Below are 23,526 nucleotides of genomic sequence, written 5' to 3'. Positions count from 1 at the left end.
TCCACATTCGTCAGGCAACAAGCTACAGATGAACAAATTCGAGATGCTGTGAATCGAACCCACAACCTTACATCACAACAAAAGAAACAATTACGTTTTCTTTTATCCGAATATAGGGATATTTTTACCAACTATCCTGGACTTTGCAAGGATTTTGTTTATGAAATGGAAGTCAAGACTGACAAACCGTTGGTTCGAAAACAGTACGCTATCCCACATAAGTATTTACCTGATGTTCGAGAAGAGATTAATAAATTATTAGAGCTAGGGTTAATTTGCCACTCCAATTCTATCCACAGCAACCCCATCTTAGTTGTACCTAAGAAAAATGGCAAACCGAGAGTATGTGTCGACCTGCGTTTGCCGAATAAATATATCGAATTACGACAAACTAAATCAGAAGGTATACAGGACCTGTTGCTGAAGGTGAGGTGTAAACCATTCTTAAGCTCTCTTGATTTAGTGAGCAGTTATAATCAAGCGTTACTCACTCCCAAATCACAGGAATACACCGCATTCAATTTTGAAGGCCAACATTATCAGTATCGTGTTACATGTTTTGGATATAAAAATGGTAGTAGCGTATTGAATAGTATGTTACAGAGAGTATTAGGACCCGAACTACACGCTAAAATATTAAGGTACATCGACGACCTTGCGTGTTTTACTGACACTTTCGAAGAACATCTTCAGTTGTTAAAACAAATTTTTCAGAAATTTAGAGAATTTAATCTTACTCTCAACATTGAGAAATGTTTATTTTGTACGGACACTATTCCTTTCTTAGGTTTTCTCATTACCTCTGAAGGCATTAAAAAGGATCCCAAAAGTGTGGAAGCTGTACGCAACCTACCCCGACCTACTAACATAAAATCTTTACAATCTGTTATAGGACTTTTCAATTGGTCTCGTTCTTTTGTTCCCCATTTTTCAGAGAAAATGAAACCACTCTTCGAACTTCTTAAAAAAGGTAAGAAATGGCGTTGGGAGGATGCCCACGAAAATGCTTTTCAGCAAATTAAATCCGATATATGTAAAGATGTTCTTTTATCACATCCAGATCTTGACCTACCCTACTATATTGAATCAGATGCCTCTCGGCTCGGAATTAGCGCAGTCCTTTATCAATATGTAGGAGATAAGAAAAAAGTAATCCAATTTATTAGTAGGACTCTGACGTCACCAGAATCCCGATACAGCGTGAGCGAGTTAGAATGTTTGGCGATCATCTTTGCTGTTCGAAAATGGCGTCAACTATTAATTGGTCATCATGTCATTTTCATTACAGACCACAAAAACCTCAGCTGGTTGGACAAAGCTAAACCTTGGAACACCCGTCTTTTAAGGTGGAGTATTGAATTACAGCAGTTGGATTATGAGATTCGTTACCAGAAAGGCTCCGACAATTTGTGTGCAGATGCACTTTCACGTTTATTTCCTTCTACAGATCTACCCACCAAACGTGTTCATTCTTTACAGGTCATTCAAGATGAAATCCTTAAGGTATCACCTGAAGAACTTCGCCGTTTACAACGCGAAGATTTTGAATATTTACCTATTATTTCTTTTCTAGAAGGTGAAGTAATGGAGGAGTTACCTCGAAATTCCAGAAACTGGTCAAAATTCTTTAAGTTAGATAATAACATTTTATTGTACAGAGATTTTCATTTCCCTGATTCATGGAAAATTTGTATCCCTAGATCTTTAGTGGAGAAAGTAATAGTTGCTTATCATGATCAATTTCATCACCCAGGTACTGATAAAACAGTGAGAATTATTTCGAAGTCATTTTACTGGAGAAAGATGAGGTCTGATGTGAAGAAACACGTCAGGGATTGCATCAAGTGCATGCAGTTTAAACCGGATCAACATCCACCTGCACGTTTATTGTCTACTAATGCTTACTTACATCCTAGGGCATTGTTAGCTTTAGATTTCCTAGGACCCTACCCCACAGGAAAAGGTGGCGCTCGTTTTGCATTGGTTACAGTAGACGTATTCACTAAATACTGTACAGCTTATCCTTTGAAATCTGCCACAGCTACTGCAGTTCTTAAATGCTTATTTGATATCTATATGCATCACTTAGGTCTAGTGGAAGCTGTCCTCACTGACAACGCTCCAGTATTTCACAGTAAGAAATTTTTATCGAAGATGCAGGAATACAATATCAAAGTACATCACACCACACCTTATCACGCCCAAGCTAATATTACAGAACGGTCTAATAAAGAAATTCTTTGTACTCTTAGGTTGTTGTGCAGTCAGTCACATCAGCAATGGGCTGAGAACTTAACCCAGGCAGTTTTGTTACATAATTACTCTATTACAGAGAGCCTCGGAGTTTCTCCTGCGAGCATACACCTTAATATTCATTTTTCGCGTCCTATTTTCAAACATTTCGGCCTACAGATTTCTGAAGATTTTGATGAAGAAGATGGCATTGATTGGTCAAACAAACTCCTCATGGCAGACCACCGCAGAAAATCGACTATCGAGAAGAGAAACAAGCGATGGAATCAAACCCAACAACGACGTCGCCTAGTGGTACAAGGTGACTTAGTCTTTTTAAGACAACGAAACATTAGTAATCTACTAAAAAGAGAAATCTCCAAGTTTTTCGACATTTACAGGGGACCTTTTCTTTGTGTAAAAGCCCTTGATAATCGTGTTGTCGAACTTATCGATCCCACGACAGGTGAATATATAGGTTTGCACTCAATGGACAGGACAAAACTTTGGAACCCGACGCCTGAAACCCGAAAAATTTGGTTAACTTTGGCACAAAGGCAACTCCCAGAACACATTTTACAAGATTTAAATTTAGTAACACCTGACACTTCCAATAATCTTACTTCGCTTACTCCTAGTGGGAAATTTCATTTATCTAAACTCAATGAGGAAACAGAAGAGGAAGGTGTGAATGGTAATCCGAAAGATGATTCCCAAGTAAAGCAAGTTCATACCAATAATTTAACATCTACCCGTTTGTTATCTTTATATTTAGGAGATCCTTTGTTGAAATATTATTTCAACACTTCTTACTGGCAACCTTCATTTGTCAAACTGATCGTTCCGAACTTGACTGAAGGACTTCTATTGAGAAGAGGGCTATTTTGAAAAAAAAAAAAAAAAAGCTAGATTCAGCAGACTTTTATTAAAGTTTTTGACTTTTAATATGATTAAGCGTGTTTGCGGAATATGGTACAAATGTGTCTAATATGGTACGTTGATATTTTATATCGAGATATGTCAAACAATGTAGACTATTTAGTTTTAAGATGTTTTACATTAAGATTTTACGTAGCTTTTTCTTTGTCATAGGAAACACAAGAAGATATGTATTCAAGACGTGTGGTCGTATCCTTCGGTTGCGGTATTCACCGTAACTAAACATTTCTTTTGGAATCTAACCAATCTATTTGGGTTTCTTATTAACATTTCTTTTTGCTTCTTTAGCATCTTGATACGACCGATTCTTCGGGAAGGAATTTTAGGGTACATTAATAAGGGATGATTAAATTTATTTTCCAAGCTACATTCTAGGTAGACATGGCGTGGTGAACCATGAAATACTTGGACACCCCAGTAATTAACCCATCACTCGGTAATTATTGGAAATTTTCTTCTTCCTTGATGCACACATTGAGATTTCGTTGTAATCTGTGTATTCGTATTCTGTATTTTAGACATATGTTTCTGTGTATATTGAATATTAAAATTTAATGATGTTTCATTGTATTATTATTATAATGTATTTTATGCTTGATGAATATTTCAATATTTGTGAATTTACCATACTTATTGATGCTATTTTCATATTTCAACAGATTTCCACGAAGAATCTGAAGTATTTTTGTGTAACTGATATTTTGATTTTGTGAAATATTCGTGTATGATATTTTGTCTTATGTATTTTAAGATTATGTTAGCATGTATTGTGATATATTTCAAATATTTCTTTTATTGCATTTCAGTAATCGTAACTTCTGTCTATTTAGTGGAACAAGAACGCATACAATTTGAAGAACTAATCACTCATACCATGCCAACTAGTTTCCATTAATTTTGTCGGTGCCAAAATTTAAAATCTATCTAGGTGAAATAATATTCACGTTAATATTCTTGTTGTTAACCATTTATTTGGATTTACAGCTGAAAAGTTAAAAAATTTATTCGAGAAACATTATTAAAGTCTTTATCTTATTTCAATGTTTCGACTTACAGCGTACTATTTTCATCGATAATGATTATTTCAGGAACGTTTACATCTTGTGTCTTTATCTTGATATCCTCAGGAATTACTTGTTATTGTACTTCTATACAATGAATTGCTAATAGGATTTTGTTTTAGGCATACGTTAGTTAAATCACAATTCGAGATGGCGAATGTGAATGTTACGATAAATATACATGTGTCATTGATGAACATGTTGAAGTATACTATTGCAGACTTTGTGGACATTATGGAAGTGCCGATGAGCATCCATTACGCCCAGGCTAGGCGTTTGTTTACGAGGGAATTTTGCATCATGAGAGATGATTGCATTTATAATATGCTTATATATTGTTGTCATGCATTGTTGATTTTGTGTTAACAAAATTTCATTATCCTATTATAAGCATTAGGGGTTGGACTTCAAGAATTTCCTTGGAAGTATTCAAGATCACTATTCCTTTACACTCTTATATTTTGTTTCGAACATGATTATGTTCTACTGACGTCTTGTGTAACGTCTCACTACCACATAAAGACTAATGAATATTCTTTTATATGTATTTTTCGATAATGGTTAACTAGTTTACCTTAATAAGACTAACGAACTGTTTAGATGGAACCTGGCATCTTCATCAGTTAATGGATGAGATTAGTTAAAACGATTCAACGAGATATATACGTACTGGCATGCGAACTCGTAGAGTGTTTTGGATACACTTGGATGAAGAAATAACTCGTAAATGTTTTTCAAAAGAATTCTTCTTTGTTGAAGGTATATATATGTGTGTCTTACCCATATTTTGGGAATTTAAATTTTTTGTTCATTAGTATGCAAGATTTTGTGCCCTCACAGTTCACACAAAATTATCTCACGAATATTTATTCGTCTGAACTTTTAGGATTGTTATGATTTAACATCCGTGTACAGGTGAATTAACCTATATTTTCATGATTATTCACAATCAGATTAATAAATCGATTTTTTTTATTCTCTTTGAAGTTAACATATTCACTCGATATATTCCAGTATTTTGAAAATATTTAGCGTTTTCTATCATTACATTTTATCTATGCTTGTCAGTTTTTATTTAAATATTTTAACTATTCAAGCATGAATACTTTTGAAAAAAAAAACTGACGAACTAAATATATATATAAAAATAAATAAATAGAAACAAAACTATATAGCCCTATAAACATTTTCACACATACAGGTGAAACCACGTGTTCGTTTTCACGTAATCAGTTTAGCCCAAAGTGTTATACGCATCACAAACAAATAGTGAATATACCAAAGCATATTTTAAAGCAAATGTTCACCGTGAAGCGAGAATATTTATTCTCAGTGTTGAAAAAAAAAAAAAAAAAAAAAAAAAAAAAAAAAGATTTTCACTTATGTGCTATAATTGTCTTCGCACCCCATAATCCCAATTGTCAAGAAGACTGGATTTCGCCGATTGGAACTCCCCTCGCAGAAGAAAGAAGAAAGAAGAAAGAAGACATCTGGATATGGAATTTTCAGGAACATCTCATGGAATCTGGAATCAACTGATAGTCATGCATCTGGATCAACAGTGTTCTAAACGAAATAAATAGCCCTAGTGATTCATAGTGAGAAATCAATATTATTTTCGTTATTCACTGCGAATAGTATTCATCGAAAACAGTGTTACCAGTGTTTTCCCCCATAACCCCCCATACCAAGTGAACCAAGAACAGTGTTGCCAACTCCGTATTTTGGAAAAGAAGCCACAACCTCCAAACTTGTTTTCCCATATGTGTTTACCCAGGATTCTCAACACATTACTTTGCTAACTCGTAATGTGTTGTTCCCTTGCGGATCGCCAAGTTGTGACCGTCTGCCCGGCCACAAAACTATGTTTTTGGACGACCAGTGTATTTCTTTTTAACTTTTATTCATGCAACGAAATTATTATTTTACTCAACTAAAAGCTATTTCTCTTTTGGTGAGAATTTCAACTCGTTCTGTGTATGCAGGTGTTCTTCAGTCGTTCTTATCGCTTCTCACGATAGAACAAAGAAGTTGTTGTTTTCCAATGCAACGCTCATCGTCTCAACGGAGTATTTCGTCGTAGCAAACTTATTTTTTTCTTTCTGTAAAATAGTTTCCAACTTATAGTCTTCGTCACCATGACTGTTTTGCATATACGTTTTTCTTAATTACATTTATTAACATTGGGAATATTTTTGGATACGAAGTTGATATTGTGTGTGAATGATATTGTGTTTATCGTGTTCTCATGCTTTCGCATTACGTCATCCGTCCTGCCGTGAGAACAAACGTTCCTATCTTGCAGGAGTCGTAGGTGGGATGACTCATACACACCGTTACCATTGTTCGCTTCTTTCCACTGAACAATTTTACCTATAACAGCAGTGCATAAAGATCTATAACCATGGGAAGAATTTATTAGTTAAGACTGCTACACTTTTTCAACTATTATTTCAAAGCTTCTTTCCCACGGGATCAAATCAAATGTTGCCAGTATTCTTTATTATAAATCGACACATTGGCAATGTCTATGAATGCGGCAAACATTAGCATTCCCTTTATTATTCTACATAGTGCATTGTCAACCCTGATTTATCGAAACGGGTTATTCCCAAGTGTGTGAGCAGAAGAGGGAAGTTAGCAAGGAGAATCCGTTGTAGCAAGAGTGTGGAAAAGTTTGCTGGAGAAAAGGGCAGTGCGAGACATCACATAGAAGGATAGTATAAAGAATTTTCAGGGCTACATTAATATACATATAGGATGTGAAACAAGATAAATACCTTCTGGAGATGTAACGTCTTTTAGGAATCAAGATACCTCAATCAGCAGTATTCCCCCTTTTTCCCTCGTCATTATCACATAGTGAAAATCTTAGCATAATACGAAGAGTGAATATATAGTGCTAGTGATATTCAAACAAGGGCTATGTTTCTAGTGTTCATATAGAGTGTGTGCATATTTACATTTACCATGCAGTGTTAAAAGTTTATTCTTCATTTTGCTCATTTGGTTGCCGTAGAGCAATTTCTTCTGTTTGAGCATTTAGCTCTGCCAAGTGAGAATTTTGTGTGTTGTGAATATATATATATTTTTTGTTCCGTACCCACATATATCCATACTCAATAAATAGGAATTTACCTAAGTAAATATCACCGTCTTCATTCATGTGTATGTAGATTCCTGCGAGCAGACGGCTTGCCAGTTACGTGTATGTATGCGTGTGCATACGCAAAAGTAAGTATAACACAACCTGAGTCTCAAAAGCATCAACGTGGCTCATGTCAAATCACTGTTTACATTTCAACATTATCAATCTGCGCCCAACAGAGTATGAGCCTGGACCAGGATTGTTATCAGCTGTTTTCTTAGGGAGTTCTTCGTGAGCCAGCACCCAAGGGAAACGGTAGGTAGCAATTCATTCCTTAGTGAAATCGATCAACACTGAATTAAACATTTGGTATTTGGATGATGGAACTATCGCTGATGAACCTGAAGTAGTTCTTTCAACTCTAGCACAAATAAATGAGAAGGCATCTGCACTTGGCCTATATTTAAATTTTTCAAAGTGTGAAGTTGGTTTCCTTGGGTCAGACGAAGCCAAGTTCGACCTATTATTTAAAAAATTTGACGAAACTGCCCCACGAATACGTCTCCTAACTAATCAGGATGCTTGTCTTCTAGGCGCCGCTCTCACAAAGGAAGCTTTTACAAATGTCCTGTTAAGCAAAATATCAAAGTTAGAATATTTTTTGTCTCGAATCGCCTCGATTTCTGTCCATGCAGCTTTCTTTCTTCTACGTGCCTCTTTGTCGATCCCTCGTTTAAACTACTTCTTACGATGTTTTCCTTCTTGGAATGAGACTCCATTACTGGAGAAATACGATCATATCCTTAAAATGGGTCTGGAGTCAATTTTAAACTGCTCCTTAAGCGACGAATCTTGGATTCAAGCATCCTTACCTGTGAGATTAGGGGGTCTTGGTATTCGACGATCCGTGGATATGGCGATTCCTTCCTTTTTAGCATCCTACCACGGATCTCTTCGTTTAGTCGAGGCTCTTCTTCCGCAAGGTTACCACCTAGACCCAGATGGCACAGTTCAAGAAGGCTCTACCAAATGGAAAAATTTAACAGATACAGATCTTCCAGAGATTAACAAAATAGGTTCTCAGGCATCTTGGTACACACCAATTGCAGCGCATTTTCATGAACTTCTCTTACAGTCAGTTATTGCTCCAGAGGATAAAGCCAGGATTCGTGCTGCCTCATCCCTACATGCTGGGGCATGGTTGAATGCATTACCCTCCCCACCATTGGGTCTTCATATGACTAATGAGGCATTTCGAATCTCTGTCGCCTTAAGATTAGGTGCAGATATTTGTGAGCCACATCGCTGTCCAGCTTGCGGGGATCAAGTTAACCAACGTGGCCTGCATGGCCTGTCATGCATGAAGAGCATGGGTAGACACGCTAGACACTCCTCTGTGAATGATATCATTTTACGAGCCCTTACCACAGCTGGAATTCCTTCAATACGTGAACCTTCAGGATGTTGTCGTTCAGATGGTAAACGACCTGATGGCATGACATTAGTTCCTTGGTTGAAAGGCAAATCACTAGTTTGGGACTTTACGTGTTCAGATACATTTGCCCATTCAAGTCTCCCTTTAGCTGTTATGAATGCTGGGGCTGTTGCTAGTCGTAGAGAAGTAGAAAAGCAAAGGAAATATAACAGCCTCCTTGATAAATTTATTTTTGCTCCAATTGCCATCGAGACTAGTGGTGCTTGGGGATCTGCAAGCCTTGATTTTATTAGAGAAGTAGGCAGACGCATTTCTATCGTTACTGGAGATATTCGTTCAACATCTTTCTTAATACAACGCATATCTATTGCTATCCAACGTGGCAACGTGTCGTCGATTCTTGGCACCTTACCACATGGAAAAGAACTAGATGAGATATTTCTTCTCTAACACAGAGGACAATACTGAACATTTGTACAACTGGACGACGTGCTATGCAAGTAGGGTGTGGTGTCATTGGATGGCGTGGAAAGGCAGGCAGTGGCACTGGATGTGATACCGTTGATAGGTGGTTTTCTACCCCTTCCTTTGGTTCGACTATCGAAATATGTTTCCTGTTGACTTAGTTATTTTTTCTTAATTGTTTCATAAATTTATTTAATAAATGTGCCATTTTTATTGTTTGTCGTTTGCGCAACATGTAGGCTACATTTCCTGATAATTTTGTTTTCATATACAGTTTGTTATAATTTCATTTGTATTTCTTTGTCATATAGGTCCATAAGCTTCTCATGTATTCTGGTTTGAAATTTACTCAGTTTGATTGTTATTTCTTTCGTATATTGTTAATAATTTATAATGGAAAAAATATTCTAATAAAGTTTCAAACACAAAAAAAAAAAAGAACAATATAGGGTTAAAATTTAAAAAAGGAAATAAAATAAATCAGGTTTGTTTATATTTTAAATATATAAACTTTAAAATGTATTCCACTATCTGAACAAAATTCGTTAAACCAGGTTAGGCTTTCTTATAATTAGTTTATACGACAGAACAGTAGCTTCTACTGTAAATGGAAACATTTAAAACAGTGAAACATGTAACATTGTTTTACTTGGTCTAAGTGTTCTACATATTAGTGCTAATATTCACAAGGCCAATATTTTGTCTTAGTTCTCTGCGGCCCAAGAAAATTTTAGAATTAGGCTTGACTGGTATTTATCAAAGCAGAAAATAGTAACAAACCACAATACACACTTTGAATTTCAGAGTGGAATATACGACTCTCCGAGGGATCTCTGTTATATCAGCTACGTTGTCTTAAGTTCAAGTGGACACTGAACATTCAGATATAGCACGGTTCACATTGAATCTAAACATTTATGACTAAAATAAATAAATTTTCCTTGACCGTGATCATTTATGGCTAGGTATTGAAAAAAAAAAATCTTGTTATTCGGTCTTCATCATTCCCATAGCCGTCCAAAGCTCTCTTTTTTATTTTTTAAATATAGTAGAAGCTTACCTTTTTTACTATAAATATTTCCTGTCCAGTTCATACTTTCTGTATTTGGAAACAATAAAAGATTAGACCAAATAATAATTAAGCATTAACGTAATATCTCGGCATTCTAAATACATTCAAACATAAACAAGTAATCATACACAGTGTAGTCCACAAGTTCCCGGACATTTTTTTTTAAACCGCTTTCCCACCAACACTATTTGTGGGATAGCGATCGAATCACTTAGTACTAGCTCTAGTTAACAAGAGTGCAAATTCGCGTTAGGGTAATTGCAGTAGTTTGGAAGACAAGACGTGTGATTTACACAGCTGTTGTTACTCTGTGCCAAAGTGTGAAATGGATGAGAAGGACGAACAAATTCTGCTGTAAAGCTGATATGTCTACAACGCACACGCTCAAAATGATTCAGAAAGCTTATGGTGATGCAGCATTAAGCCGAACAACCATTTTTGACTGGCACAAACGGTTTCGAGAGGGTGGGAGTCAGTGAAGGACGATAAGCGCAGTGGTCAATCCACAACAACCCGAGCCGATGACAGTATCGTGGCCATCGTCAAAATGGTCAAAGAAAATCGCAAAATAATGCCTGGGTTAATAGCAGATACACTTAATATACCGAAAATTGTACTTCTACGAATTTTAACTGAAAACGAAAAGTGTGTGCAAGATTTATTCCGCAGTTTCTGGCTCAAAAACAAATTGAAACTTTGTACCATCCTTTTTACTCTCAAGACCAGTCTCAGCCCGATTATTTTCCCTTCCCAAGGTGAAGTTGCTACTAAAGAGTGAAAAATTCGATACCACTACAGCGATTCAAAAAGTTATGACCGACTAGCCGAGCAGGATTCCAGCGAGTTTCTCAAGGCAATGAAGAAGTTCGAATTACATGTTCAGCAGTGCATCGCTTCAAATGGAGAATATTTTGAATAAATAAAGTAAAGTAAGGTAAAGTATTAAAAAAAGAAAAAATGATACTAGTCTTATTTTTCTTCCAATGGTCATAGTCCGGGGACTTATAGACCACACTGTATATACATCATAATTTGGCTTATTTCTTGCTACAACCAACCATCAATTTTTTCTTTTTATTTAATTTGATGTTCTTTCAAATCTTGATGAATTTTAATACCTTTTGATGTTCCTCAAGCCTCTTTATTTCAAACGATAATTTCTTTTTACAGTCTTTTATCATCACCTTTTAGAATCTTCACAGATTCTTTAAGGTGTTTTTTAAATCCTCTGTAAGCAGTTATCTTGCTAACATCGCTTGAGTAATAAAAACGTTCAGAATATTTTCCTGAAATCTGATTGCAATATTTCTCACTCTTCTGTGAAATATAGCAATCTTCCTGGCTTATTTGAATTTCCGTGAGTTCCCAGGTAAGTGTGAACTCTGTACAATACAAGAACTTCCATTCTTATGTAAAAACTGATACACAATTGTATCTTTTCAATTTAGAAATGGCTTTAACAGGTTCGATGTTTTTGAATGTTACAGTTCTCGTTCATTTTTTTTTAATGCATAATCTTCCTCTGGCACTTTCAATCTGAAATGCATTATATAATGAATGGCATATTATCGGCTTCAGTCCGGAAAGTATCTTATAATGAATGCTGTGCCATTGCCACGTGTGGACTTTAAATCGCACGGAGCATAAACAAACACAACAGCGAAGATTTTTAAATCACAGGTGCTGACAATTATTTCGACATGTAAAGATGATAGGGGTCATATATCACTCCTGACTGCTAAAGGAAATGATCATCGTCATATGTATTCTGCCTTTATTGGCAGGTCACTTGTCGCAGCTGAGAAGCTTCCATGTTCCACGGTTCTCCGCTAACTTCTTCGTCTTCGCGTATGATCTTTCTGTTTTTATATCGTCCATTAATTGTAGTCTCCTTCACCCACTCCCTCTCTTTCCCGCCACCATACCCTCTAGGACGTCCCTCATGATACAATCTCTTCTTAGGCAATGTCCCAACCAGTTTCTCTTCCTCTTACTAATAATACCTAAAAGTGTTCTTTTCTCACCCATCATTACTAACACTCTCTCATTCGTTTTCCGCTCGACCCACTAATTCTTTCCATTCTTCTCCACACCCATATTTCGAAGGCTTCCAGTAGATTTTATCACCTTTACGTAATACAAAGGAAATGAGAAATTTGATTATTTTTTTCTTTCTTTCTTTTAAATTGACGCAGACAGGAGGAACGTCAGACACAGCTAAGAAATTTATTCTCTTTGTTCTTGAAATGGTACAGGGATAAAGTGTTTCTCTCTCAACGTGTGAACGAAGCCGAAGAAGCTGACTTTACAAACATTTTTATGTATGCATCGACACCACAGAAAAATCACGATGTTCTAATACAGGCAGATTACATGGACGAACTCATTTCCCGTGCCATCGAAGGAACCGGGTGGAAATATTGTAGGACAAAAGATGTTCGTGTGTGTTCAGAAAGAAAGGGTTACTACAGGGTAGCACTGCTCTTTGTCCAGGCTAATGCTTCGAAGCATGGAACACAAACGCTAGTTATTGCGATTTTACGGTGGATGTTGCGTCATATTAAGAAAATATTACGTGCTAATTTTTATATTATTATTAAGAAAGAATGTAAATTATTTAATATAAATAATGTGTGGATGTTTGTTGTGTATATATATATGTATGTATGTATGTATGTGTGTGTGTATGTATGTGTGTGTGTATGTATGTGTGTGTGTGTGTGTGTGTGTGTGTATGATTGATTAGCTGAGTTTTCACATTTTCACATGCCCGAAAAATTACCATAAATTGACAACACTCTCAATAAAGTGTGTACTTGATATTCTTTTCTGGTCATAATCTGATCCTTTATTTTGCTATTCTGAAAAATTATTCCGTTATGCCTAATAAGAGAGAAGTTACTGAATTTTAAAAATACCTCTAACATCTGCCGGTACGGGTATTTTAATGGGTTTAATGCCCCCGGACTAGAAGTGCTAGATTAAAATGTGGGTTGAAGATTGGTACTTTATTTTCGGTGTAAATAGTAGTGAATGACAAGAAAATTCCAATACTCTCCTCTCCTTTATTTCTTCAAATTGAAAATGGGTATAAACTGTCCTATACAGATGTACTTATTTTCCTAATCTAATAAAATATACGTAAACTAAGGCAGTTTACATCTTCCAAGAGCTAGTGAACTACACATTGGGTAATTGTGTGTTCCGTTTCCGAGCTTAAAGAGAGGAATCGTAACCATTTTACTAATATGCTAGTTACAACCAAAAATAATCTTACCTCATATCGCTCATGTATTGTAGAAGTGGTAACTTTATGACCTTCCAAAAGGACATAATACTGGCTAAGAGTACGGCAGAGTTCTTCAATTAGTTTTTCTCTTCGTATAAGTTCTTGATGCTGTATTTCTGCAACACTCCGAAGATGAGACATTTGAAAATCTACATCCTTGTCCTTAACAGAAAAACAAACAAAAATGAGAATGGAAACTGTGATGAACATATAAACGTAATCAAAAACTATAGAAAAAGGCGATTAAACAAATTAAGTACTTCGAAAATCTTTCTTGAGAATTATTCGCCGTAGATATTTTATCCAAATTTTTGATATACCTGGAAATTAGGTTTAATGTTTTCGAGTTTCACACGGAAATTATTCCAATAATTCTCTTATCATCAAACATCATCGATTACCACATACTCACTTTTCAATTTTGCTAAAAAGGTAATCCGAGAACAAATCTAGCCTACCATTCTTTTATTTATCCTATTTTTCAAGAATTCACACGTTACTTCGTTATATTTTCTTGATCCTTAAATTCTAGCACACGTCTAACATATTATATACTAGCACAATGCACGTTCTTCACACGGGAAGAATACGTTTCATTTTGGACATAAAGGGCACCAAAACTGTCATCAATCAACTTCGGAACCCCAAAAACTATGAATTCGATAGTAAGATCGGTCATTTTTTAATTATTTTTACATGTCACCTCCCCTTCCCTTGGGAGTACTGGAAGCTGAATTTGGATTTAAACGGCATCGCAAGTGTCACTGTTCGTCTCAGTTACCTCGAAAACTATGGATTCGACACTAATATCGATGATTATATATATATACCTTCCCAAGTTGCGGTTCTAAATTTGCATTTATACGGCATTGGAAGTATTACTGTTCATCTCAGTGACCCGAAAAACTATGTATTCGATACTAATATCGATCATTCTCGATCGTTTATATACCTGGTTATATTATAAATACTGTCACAAGTTTGAATGTGAATAATACAGAGAGTATTAACACCAAGGCAATTCATTTTGGTCATGTTTTACATTGATATGTTGTACACTTGTCGCAGGAATAGTTTTTCGAAATATTTCCCCTTGGCCTTGACGCAGGCACGAAGTCTGTTCGGCCACTGGTCAACGGCATTACGCACCACGTCCATTTGAAAATTGTTTACTGCTCGGGTCAAGGATTGTTCCAGACTGTCGACAAATGGATGCCGTTTATGGCAGACCTTTGCCTGAAGGACTGCCCAAAGTTTGTAGTCCAACGGGTTAAGGTCTAGGCTGCTAGAAGGCCAATCAACGTTAGAAATGAAATCGGGGACGTTCCGTGCCAGACAGTCCTGGGTTGTTTTCGCTTTGTGGCCTGGAGTGGAATCTTGCTGGAAGGTCCTCTTTTCTCCAGGGAACATGGTAGCAGACAGTGGTTTCACTACAGGTATTAGCACTGTGTCCGGGTACACCTTAACAGATGTTTTAACACCTTGTTCGCAAAAATGCAGCTGGGTTGTGCCTGAGTAGCTCACTCCCCACCAAACCATCACTGAAGCAGGATGATGTGTCCTCTGAACCATTGGAGCTGCCTCAGCAGCTGCAGTACATGACGTGGCATACACACGGTCATTTTGGGCGTTGTAGGGCTGCTCAATTGTGAACACCTTTTCGTCAGTGAACATAATCTTTTTGTGCAGATTGTTGGCGTAACGCCGCAACAGTCTCTTTGATTTAAGGACCCTCTGCGACATTAATGTTTGGGCCAGAAAGTGACCAGTCTGTCTCTTATACGCCCGTAGATGTAGGTCACTCCTGAGCATACGAGACATGGAAATTTCTGCTGATGTTCATCTCATAGCAGCAATCACACTTTGTGTTCACACAGGATTTCTTCGAATTCTTGCTGCGACTGCTTTCTGGACTTGCGGGGTTCGTACCGTACGTGGTCTGCCATTCCTTGCGCGGTCAGCTGCCGTTCCAGTCTCAGTGATCGCTGTATGGCGCGATACACAAATCTCTTGCTGATTTGTAGGGGTTTCAGGAGGCTGAAAATCTCACCTGCTGTCTTCCCGACCTTGTGTAATGCAATTACTGCTACACGATTTTCGTAATCACCCCACTCCATCAGAACGCAGTACGATATCAACATATATTATGAACAGTCAAACACACACTACATGCATCTTCTGTTTTACACTGTGCTACTCCGGATGCCTACAGCGCCACTCTAAACTTTGTGACAGTATTTATGATATAACTAGGTATATATATCCCCCTCCACGAAGTTGCACCGTCAAAATGAAATGATAAAAACCATTCCAAGTCCAAACCTTATCTATGTTGAAAATTTGTTCGAGATTGATAGGGTACTTCAGGAGTTATTAATTTACAACGGTCACATTTTTATTTTTAAGATTTTAAAAACTACCTTGTACCGAAGTTTATATCTAACAAGAATACGTACATCATTCTCAAAACTTGATACTAACTTCAAGCTGTATCTTCTATTGTACTATAATAGTGTTGCCCTCACAAGCATATTTCCCCTCTATTTGTCAAGATAAGACATATCTTTACGATTCGGAAATGCCTCTTACATACAAAAATCTAACACTAAGATACATAGTATTTTGAATATCACGCATACAAAACTATGATAATATATAGTGCGACTACTTTCAAAGCATAAAGAATTATAAAATTGTTAAAAAAAAAATGCGAAAAAAATTTCAAAGAGTTTTTGTCACTCATTTTTGGCATTACGTGAATATGGGAAAAAGAATGTTACGTGTAACCACAAAAAAATAAATTGTAATGGAAAAGAGATTACAGTGATAAATAAAATAAAAAGCTACTTGGTTTAATAAGATACATATTTATTAAAGAAAAAAAACTTCAAAAGCACCCAAAATTATCTAAATGTGAACATTTCAGCAAACGATCTTAAAACTAAAGACGTGAAAGTTATTCACAAAAGTTCGTCATATATAGAAAGGAACATTTTAGAATCATACTAGATAAGGACAAAAAGTTCAACATTAAAGGCAAGTGGCTCATGTTGTGCCTTCGTCTTTATTACTTTAATTGAATATTTCCTTCCTTTCTGGGATCATCATCGCCGTTTTTATTGCTGTATCATAGGATCCTTACTTCTACATCTCTTATTGTAAGTTTTGTTTTCTTTAAAGAATTAGTGCAGAGTATTCAGTAACTTAATTTCGATTTTTGACTGCCTTTAATAACTGCCCTTATATTTTCTGCCAATTCACTCTTTTAGAAAAACACTATTCACATTAATAATTTATGAGGAATTCCACAAAATGTCTAATTTATTGCTCTATGTGGTTGTCCCTTAATTCATTTTTGGATGTTGTAATAGACACTAATTCCACTGGCAGATTTAACGCTTCACAAATTTTGTGAATTTTAGGACAGGTGATTAGGGGATTCGCAACATCAGAAATATGGGAAAATGAAACCCTATAGCATCTATCAGTATCTACTCTATAGGATAATATCACTATTATAACAATATTACCTTGACGTAATATAGGTTCCAGGTCACATGAATTTGTAATATGTATGCATATAGAACAAGAAAGATAGCCCAAAGGCTTCTCGATCCTTTTCTGGGAAACGCAAAAATGAAACTGATATCAATGATAATTGTCAAGACTACTTGGTAATATACTAAATCACTTACATATACATCTCTTGCCATGTCCTGGCTACACTTAAGGTTGAGTTTCATCATCTGCATGTCTCGCTCTTTTCCCAAGATATCAGCCTCATTTGCTTTATGTTTCTCCAATAACACACATCTCTTCTCGTTGATCTGTGCTATCTTCGCTTCAAGCCCACGGATGGTTCTTTCAATTTTTTCTACAGTCTGAAAGGAAGGTGCAGAAATTAGACAAACGACCGTTAAATAAATAAATATATGACATTTAACAGCAAAGCCCAAAAATAATAAATGTTAAGTATCAGTAAAGCTTCTAAATAAAGTTATAGTAAAGTATTGAAATAGTGATATTCACCGTAAACTCGTAATATTAAGATAAGTGCTAAAGAGCAACCGATCATCCACAGTGACAACGAGTTTCCTATATCCCTTTAATTTATAGAGCAACAATATCCACAATAATTCAGGCAATTTCAAAAGGTTGATGATACTTTGTTCAGAGACCAGCATTAGATTAAAACAAAGTACAGTGCATGTGATTGTGTGTCTTGAAATACAAACGAGATGTGATCACTTAATTTTCGGAGTGCGCATTTCGAACATGAGCTCAATTGTGTCGCAAACCAGTCTTTACGAAGTAGCACACAAGAAATAACATGCGTGTGTGGGTTGTGTTATTAGCGACAAATGAGTAACAGAAATCTTGAGCGGCCTTAACTATTCACGAGTTTCTGGTCCAGAAATCTATCCCGAACTAACTTCTTTACTAACGACCTTATTCCTTTTCACTTAAATTAAGAATATGTTTATTTTGGCTATTTCCAAAATGAAAGAAAAAGCGGCTTAATAAGGCACAGGTTTTATGGTATTTTGTACATCTAGCGCTCAGCAACAAATATCCAAGATGCATTCAATAAATAACCGGAAAAGTTGTATAAAGAATAGAGTGCTAGGAATCAGTGAAACAAGATGGTGGCACTCTTGCAGGTTTGCACCAAAGTGAAGTAGAAAAGTGTCGTCAGATTTCTGTTACCTGAAGGGTGAAGGGTTGAAACTAGGGTTGGCAAAAACCATGGTTTTTATTGAAAAAAGGTGTTTTTCTCTTTTTGGTTTAAACTTTTTTTTTTGTTTACACCAGTTTTTTTTTTTTTTTTTTGTTTTGTTTTGTTTTGTTTTGTTTACATGATTTGCTCTATGTATTTATATTACAAATGGACAGAAATAAGTTTGTTTTGCCTTGGTGTTATTATGCAACAACGGAGTTATGCAGGAAGGGATCACATAAGTTTAAAGCGGAACCCAAACTACTTTTCGGCTTACACTCGAGAGAAATTGTCCTTCTTTTGGACTTGGAACTGCAGAATGGAAGTTCCACCCACTTCACTCCAACACCAATAGTACATTCTCTTATTCGGAAATCAGCATTGTCCTGTTTCAGTATAAAGTTGGGTGGTCCAGTCAGTAAATTTCTTAAATCGGGAAAATCCTGTTTTTACTTTAAATGCAAAGCAATAACGGGAGAATCCCGTTATTGCTTAGCATGTGGAATTTCACGGTCAACGTATCATAATCAGTAAGATAAAACTGAAGTACTAAATTACAGATTTATTATGTACATATTATTCAATAAAATTAAAACTGAAAGTCCAATCCAAGCTATGTTGAAAGCTACGCAGGAAGTCGATACATTTTGCGAATTTCTATCAATATAAGCAACTTTGGCTTCCTTATAAAACAACAGACATTCAGCCAAGCAGAAATATACAATTTGGTTTCGTTTCGTATGTTTAGACTTACATCCTTATGTAATACCGAGATTACCACGGAGAAGACTTTCGCTTCAAGTGATATCCAAACCGCTACTTGGTTTATACTTGAAAGAAGGGTTGTGGTTTGACCAAGAATTGAACATGGGACGCCTTGATTAAAAGGTGAAAAGGAGATAAAACTAATGCAGATAGTTTATTATGTGGAAACGTCATCATGCAGTTCACACGATTTAAAGCATTTTTCGTTTTTGGTTTAAACCAGTTTTTTTAAACCAAATGGTTTAAACCAGACAACCCTGGTTGAAACCATCGAAATTCACTGTCGGCTGGCAGTGCAATATGGTGAAAGTTGTTTGAATCCAACACAAGTGTACGAGTGAGCACATAATTTCAAACGGAGTCTAACAAATGTTGAAGATTCGCCACGCCCAGGGCGCTCTGTCTGTGCAGTCACGGAGAACAACATTGCAAGAGATGATGAGTTGATATGGGAAAACAGGTATATTACGGTGAGTGATATTGCAGCATAAATGAACATTAGTGTCGGATCAGCTCACCATATTGTTCATGACGTACTGATGTTCAAGAAAGAGTGAGAGTGAGAGGCGGGTTACAAAACATTTGACACTCCCCTCCTCCACGTTAGTGCGATCTTAAAAGGGTGCAGCCATCTTGTATCATTGATTCCCAGTCCTGTTCGCAAGGCAGGTGTATCGGGTCCATGTGACAAAGTTCTAGGACATCACCAAAAAAATAACACAGAAGCACGAACTTTGTCGAAGCTTTAGATTTTTTATACAATTTTTCCGGTTATTTATTAAATGGACATCCCGAAAATGAGTTCACGAATGATTTTGTCAATACCACAGTCATCTAAACAAAGCGCGTCGCCTCACAAGGGACTACTTTAAAGGTAACGGCATCTGCTTGCGCAGGCTTTCTCAATTTATTTCATAGTACGACCCGTTTTATCTCATCTCCTTGCCAGCTACCCCTATAAATATCTTCTTGCTTGTAATAAGATTTCTGATTATTGCTGCCTATCGCTTATGAAGTCTACTGAAATTACACCAGGCTCCGGTTTACATTAGCTTTCACTTTGAACTGTATTTCAATATGAAGCTTTTCACCAGTTTCATACCTCATTCATTTCAATTGTTTTTAAATCGATTCTTTAATTGTTTAATATTCCTTGCTACAACAAGTATAGAAATAAATTTCTATCAAAATAAGAAATTTAAAATAATCTTTAAAAATGTATCCTTCCTACTAGATCCTAATTAAATTTATCTTTTTTACTTTTCCTTCGCGATCCAACATACTCCTCTCGCGACTCCCAGATTGAGAAAACACACGATAATGAATAAATAAGAAAGCATTTCTTTCTACAGTCAGACTCCGAGAATCATACATCGTCATTTTTCTTAATACGTTGCTGTTCTTTGCATTTTTGATGAAATTTAAATATTTTCTTAAATTTGTACTTACCTCCCAGCTATAATGTTTAATTTCGTCAGAAGGTGTCACCACTCATGGAATGTATAGTGATCTTTATTACGAATTAATTTTGAGGATATTCATTTTACTTTATGCATTGGACTTAAAGTGCATTTTTTTTTTTTTCATTTCTGAGTTTTCTTTTATTTTACATCATAATGTACTCTTTGTTCATGTTTAATCCTTACCCGTGGGAAAGGAGCTGATACCGTGCTCTTACAGACCCTGCTAATACATCATAAGGTTCCAGCCAATGGGTGACATGTGCAGATGAAATGAATAAAAATTCTTATGTTGTGAGGGGTTTGAGACTTCATTTTACGCCTGGGTTCTAGACCCATGGGCGGGGCTTCGTGAGGGAAGAGGAAAGAGAGGTAGTCTATTCAGAAAGATGGCTGTGTAACGTATGAACCTGCGTGTGATAATTCAATTGTGCAATTTTTATTTTTTTTTCTTTCTTATCCTTTGTGTAAGTATGTAGAAAGCTAAGAACATGCATAACATAAATATAGTAAGTTAGACCGTGTGTGTATTTAATTTGGGATTTCTCCTCTGTGCATGTTATGTGCGTAATAGTTCATCGTAGTATGTTTTAGCTATAACTCCATAGCTTAATCCATAACTTCTAATATAGTGGTTTATGGCGGTTGTTTGTGCTGAGGTTGGAACAAAGTTTCGGTTTGTTTGAATCACATAACGGACTGCAGGAAAACAGAATTTATATGTATAAATATAGCTTTATATGTATTCAGGTTGACATTAGCGAAGCTGTCAATGCACGGGTGCTGAACGCTTTCCAAGTCTGATTCCCGAACTTGGTTATCACGTTGGTTTCTTTTGTCATCCAAAGTGATCATCATAAAGGTTTCTCTCAATAGTGTGTGAAGGAGAGCGAAAATGGTTTCTTTTAGGAGGAGAACTTTCCAGGATAGGTATTTCAATACACTTACATAATGTGAATGCAGTTTCTCTTTTATCTTACATTGAAGAAACAATTTAAAAGATAAAAAAAAAGGACACATAACATATCATATTTTATTCGTTATTTTCTATTTTTTATCGTGCCTTTGTAACAGAAAATATATGACACAAACTTAACTAAGTAGTCGTAAGTGCAACTACATACAGTTTTTCAATAAATTGTTCGTGTATCCAAATATACAGGATGATTTAGGAGGAATGTGTCCGATTTTCGATCGTTACAGAACTAGGGCGAGTTGAAGACTAGAGATCCATGAATGAAGACAAGTGTGAATATTCCTTACCAAAATGCTGTGGTGGACAGAATAATGGTGGGGCATATTACTGATCTATCCTACAAGAGGTTTTCAAAAATTCCCCCTCCCATCTCAACGTACTTGTCAACAAGTTGCAGAGTGTGTTGTGTTGCACATCGAACATCTTCTTGGTGGGCTTTAATGCGGGCAACAATTTCTTCACGTGTATCCACCTTCGTAGAGTACACATCTCCCTTTAACCAGCCCACAAACAGAAGTCTAATGGGTTAGGTCGGGTTACCTGGGAGGCCAGTTAATAGGTTCGCCACGGCCAATCCACCATTAAGGAAATATGTTATTGATACTGGGATACTTGACTGGTACAGTGAATTGGTGCTCCGTCATGTTGCAGGTACATTTGCCGTTGTTGCTCTAATATCATGCCTTCCAAAAGTGCAAGTGTCTGTTGGAGAAACCCCACACCTCTTGTAGGTTGGGTCAGTCATCTGTCCCACCATGATTCTGTCCACCACAGCGCCTACACAGCATTTCGGTAAGGAATATTCACACTTGTCTTCATAATTATTCATGGATGTGTGTAACCTTCAACCCGCTCCAGTTCCGTAACGATCGAAAATCGGATACATGTTCATAAGACATTTTCGGCTTATTTTCACATGTAGAATCACCTCACAAATTATGTGACATTCCTTCTGAATCACCCTGAATATTAGATGTTATTTTATTTCCAGTTAACAAGCAAAGCTAAAAACTAAGTTAAGTTTTAAAATTTACCTTTTTCTTTTTGTTTGAATCGTGAGACAAAATGTTCAATTGGTCCAGTGTTTCTTGCTTCCATAGTATCTTGGTCTTATAGATTCTTTCATTGCTTTCCAATAAAAGAAGTTCTCGGTGGAGATTTCTCTTCACACGATACAAATTCATCAATTCATCCCGGCTCTCTTTGGATGCCAGACTGCAATATTCATCCGGATTCGGGATCAAAGGCGCACTCTTGGTTTTCTCTTCCAGATTATGAACTTTTTCCTTTTCAGACTTCAACTCAGACTTTAGTTTCTCATTTTCAGATCGCAAAACATCAACAAGCTTCATATACTCCATCACATGCATCTGCATTGACGTGACATTTTTGGTGACCTGAAATAGAAGAAAAAAATATGCTTACACAGATGTGAACAAAGCAAAAACTTCAGCCTAAATTTTGTTGAAAGATAGCAGTACTAATATCTGTATATTAAAATGCTAGGTTTATATGTTTGTCTCCAAAGAAAAGTTTATATGTTTGTCTCCAACCCTTTCGACAACGAGATCTTCAAAACCACAAATGCTAAAAACGTGCCGTTTTCCCTGATCGATTCCAAATTTTGTGTAGATTGTCCAGTTCTAATTGAATAATTAAAACGCGTGGCCGTTATTTCTTTATTACATTTTTAAGAATATACTGAAAGTATTGAAATTAAAAAAAAAAAGCAACATATCCTATGAGTTATACATTCCAACATCACATTGTTGTATATGGGGGTTGTCAGGTGTTTATTTCATGACCAAATGATAATGAAAAATGAAGGATAACTATTTCTCCAGGCTAGTGTTTTGTTCAATGAATACCATACATCACATTGACATTATAATTAATTGTGTATGTAATGTATTTGCTTATTACATATTACATGCAAGAAGAAAGAGAACACTGATCGGACACGAATAAGAAACTCCAACCGGAAGTAGGCTCAGAGATATTGAAGAAACAATAGGAAAAATCTCCTC

General features: G+C 36.2%; 1 protein-coding gene across 3 annotated transcripts in view; it reads right to left on the bottom strand.

Annotated features, from left to right (window-relative positions):
• Klp67A (Kinesin-like protein at 67A) overlaps positions 1-23,526 on the bottom strand; it is an 89,650-nt gene that overhangs the window by 37,893 nt on the left and 28,231 nt on the right. For all 3 annotated transcript variants that reach the window (XM_081727782.1, XM_081727780.1, XM_081727781.1), the window contains exons 8-10: positions 22,534-22,896; positions 17,277-17,462; positions 13,570-13,743 (exon numbers count right to left, since the gene is read on the bottom strand). In XM_081727782.1, the coding sequence (XP_081583908.1) occupies positions 13,570-13,743; positions 17,277-17,462; positions 22,534-22,896 (723 nt within the window). The remainder of the gene's footprint in view (positions 1-13,569; positions 13,744-17,276; positions 17,463-22,533; positions 22,897-23,526) is intronic.

The sequence above is a fragment of the Thermobia domestica genome, chromosome 10, assembly GCF_964235325.1.
Source record: "Thermobia domestica chromosome 10, izTheDome1.hap1.1, whole genome shotgun sequence".
Classification (NCBI taxonomy): Eukaryota; Metazoa; Arthropoda; class Insecta; order Zygentoma; family Lepismatidae; genus Thermobia; species Thermobia domestica.
This window is presented reverse-complemented; position numbering and strand designations above follow the sequence as displayed.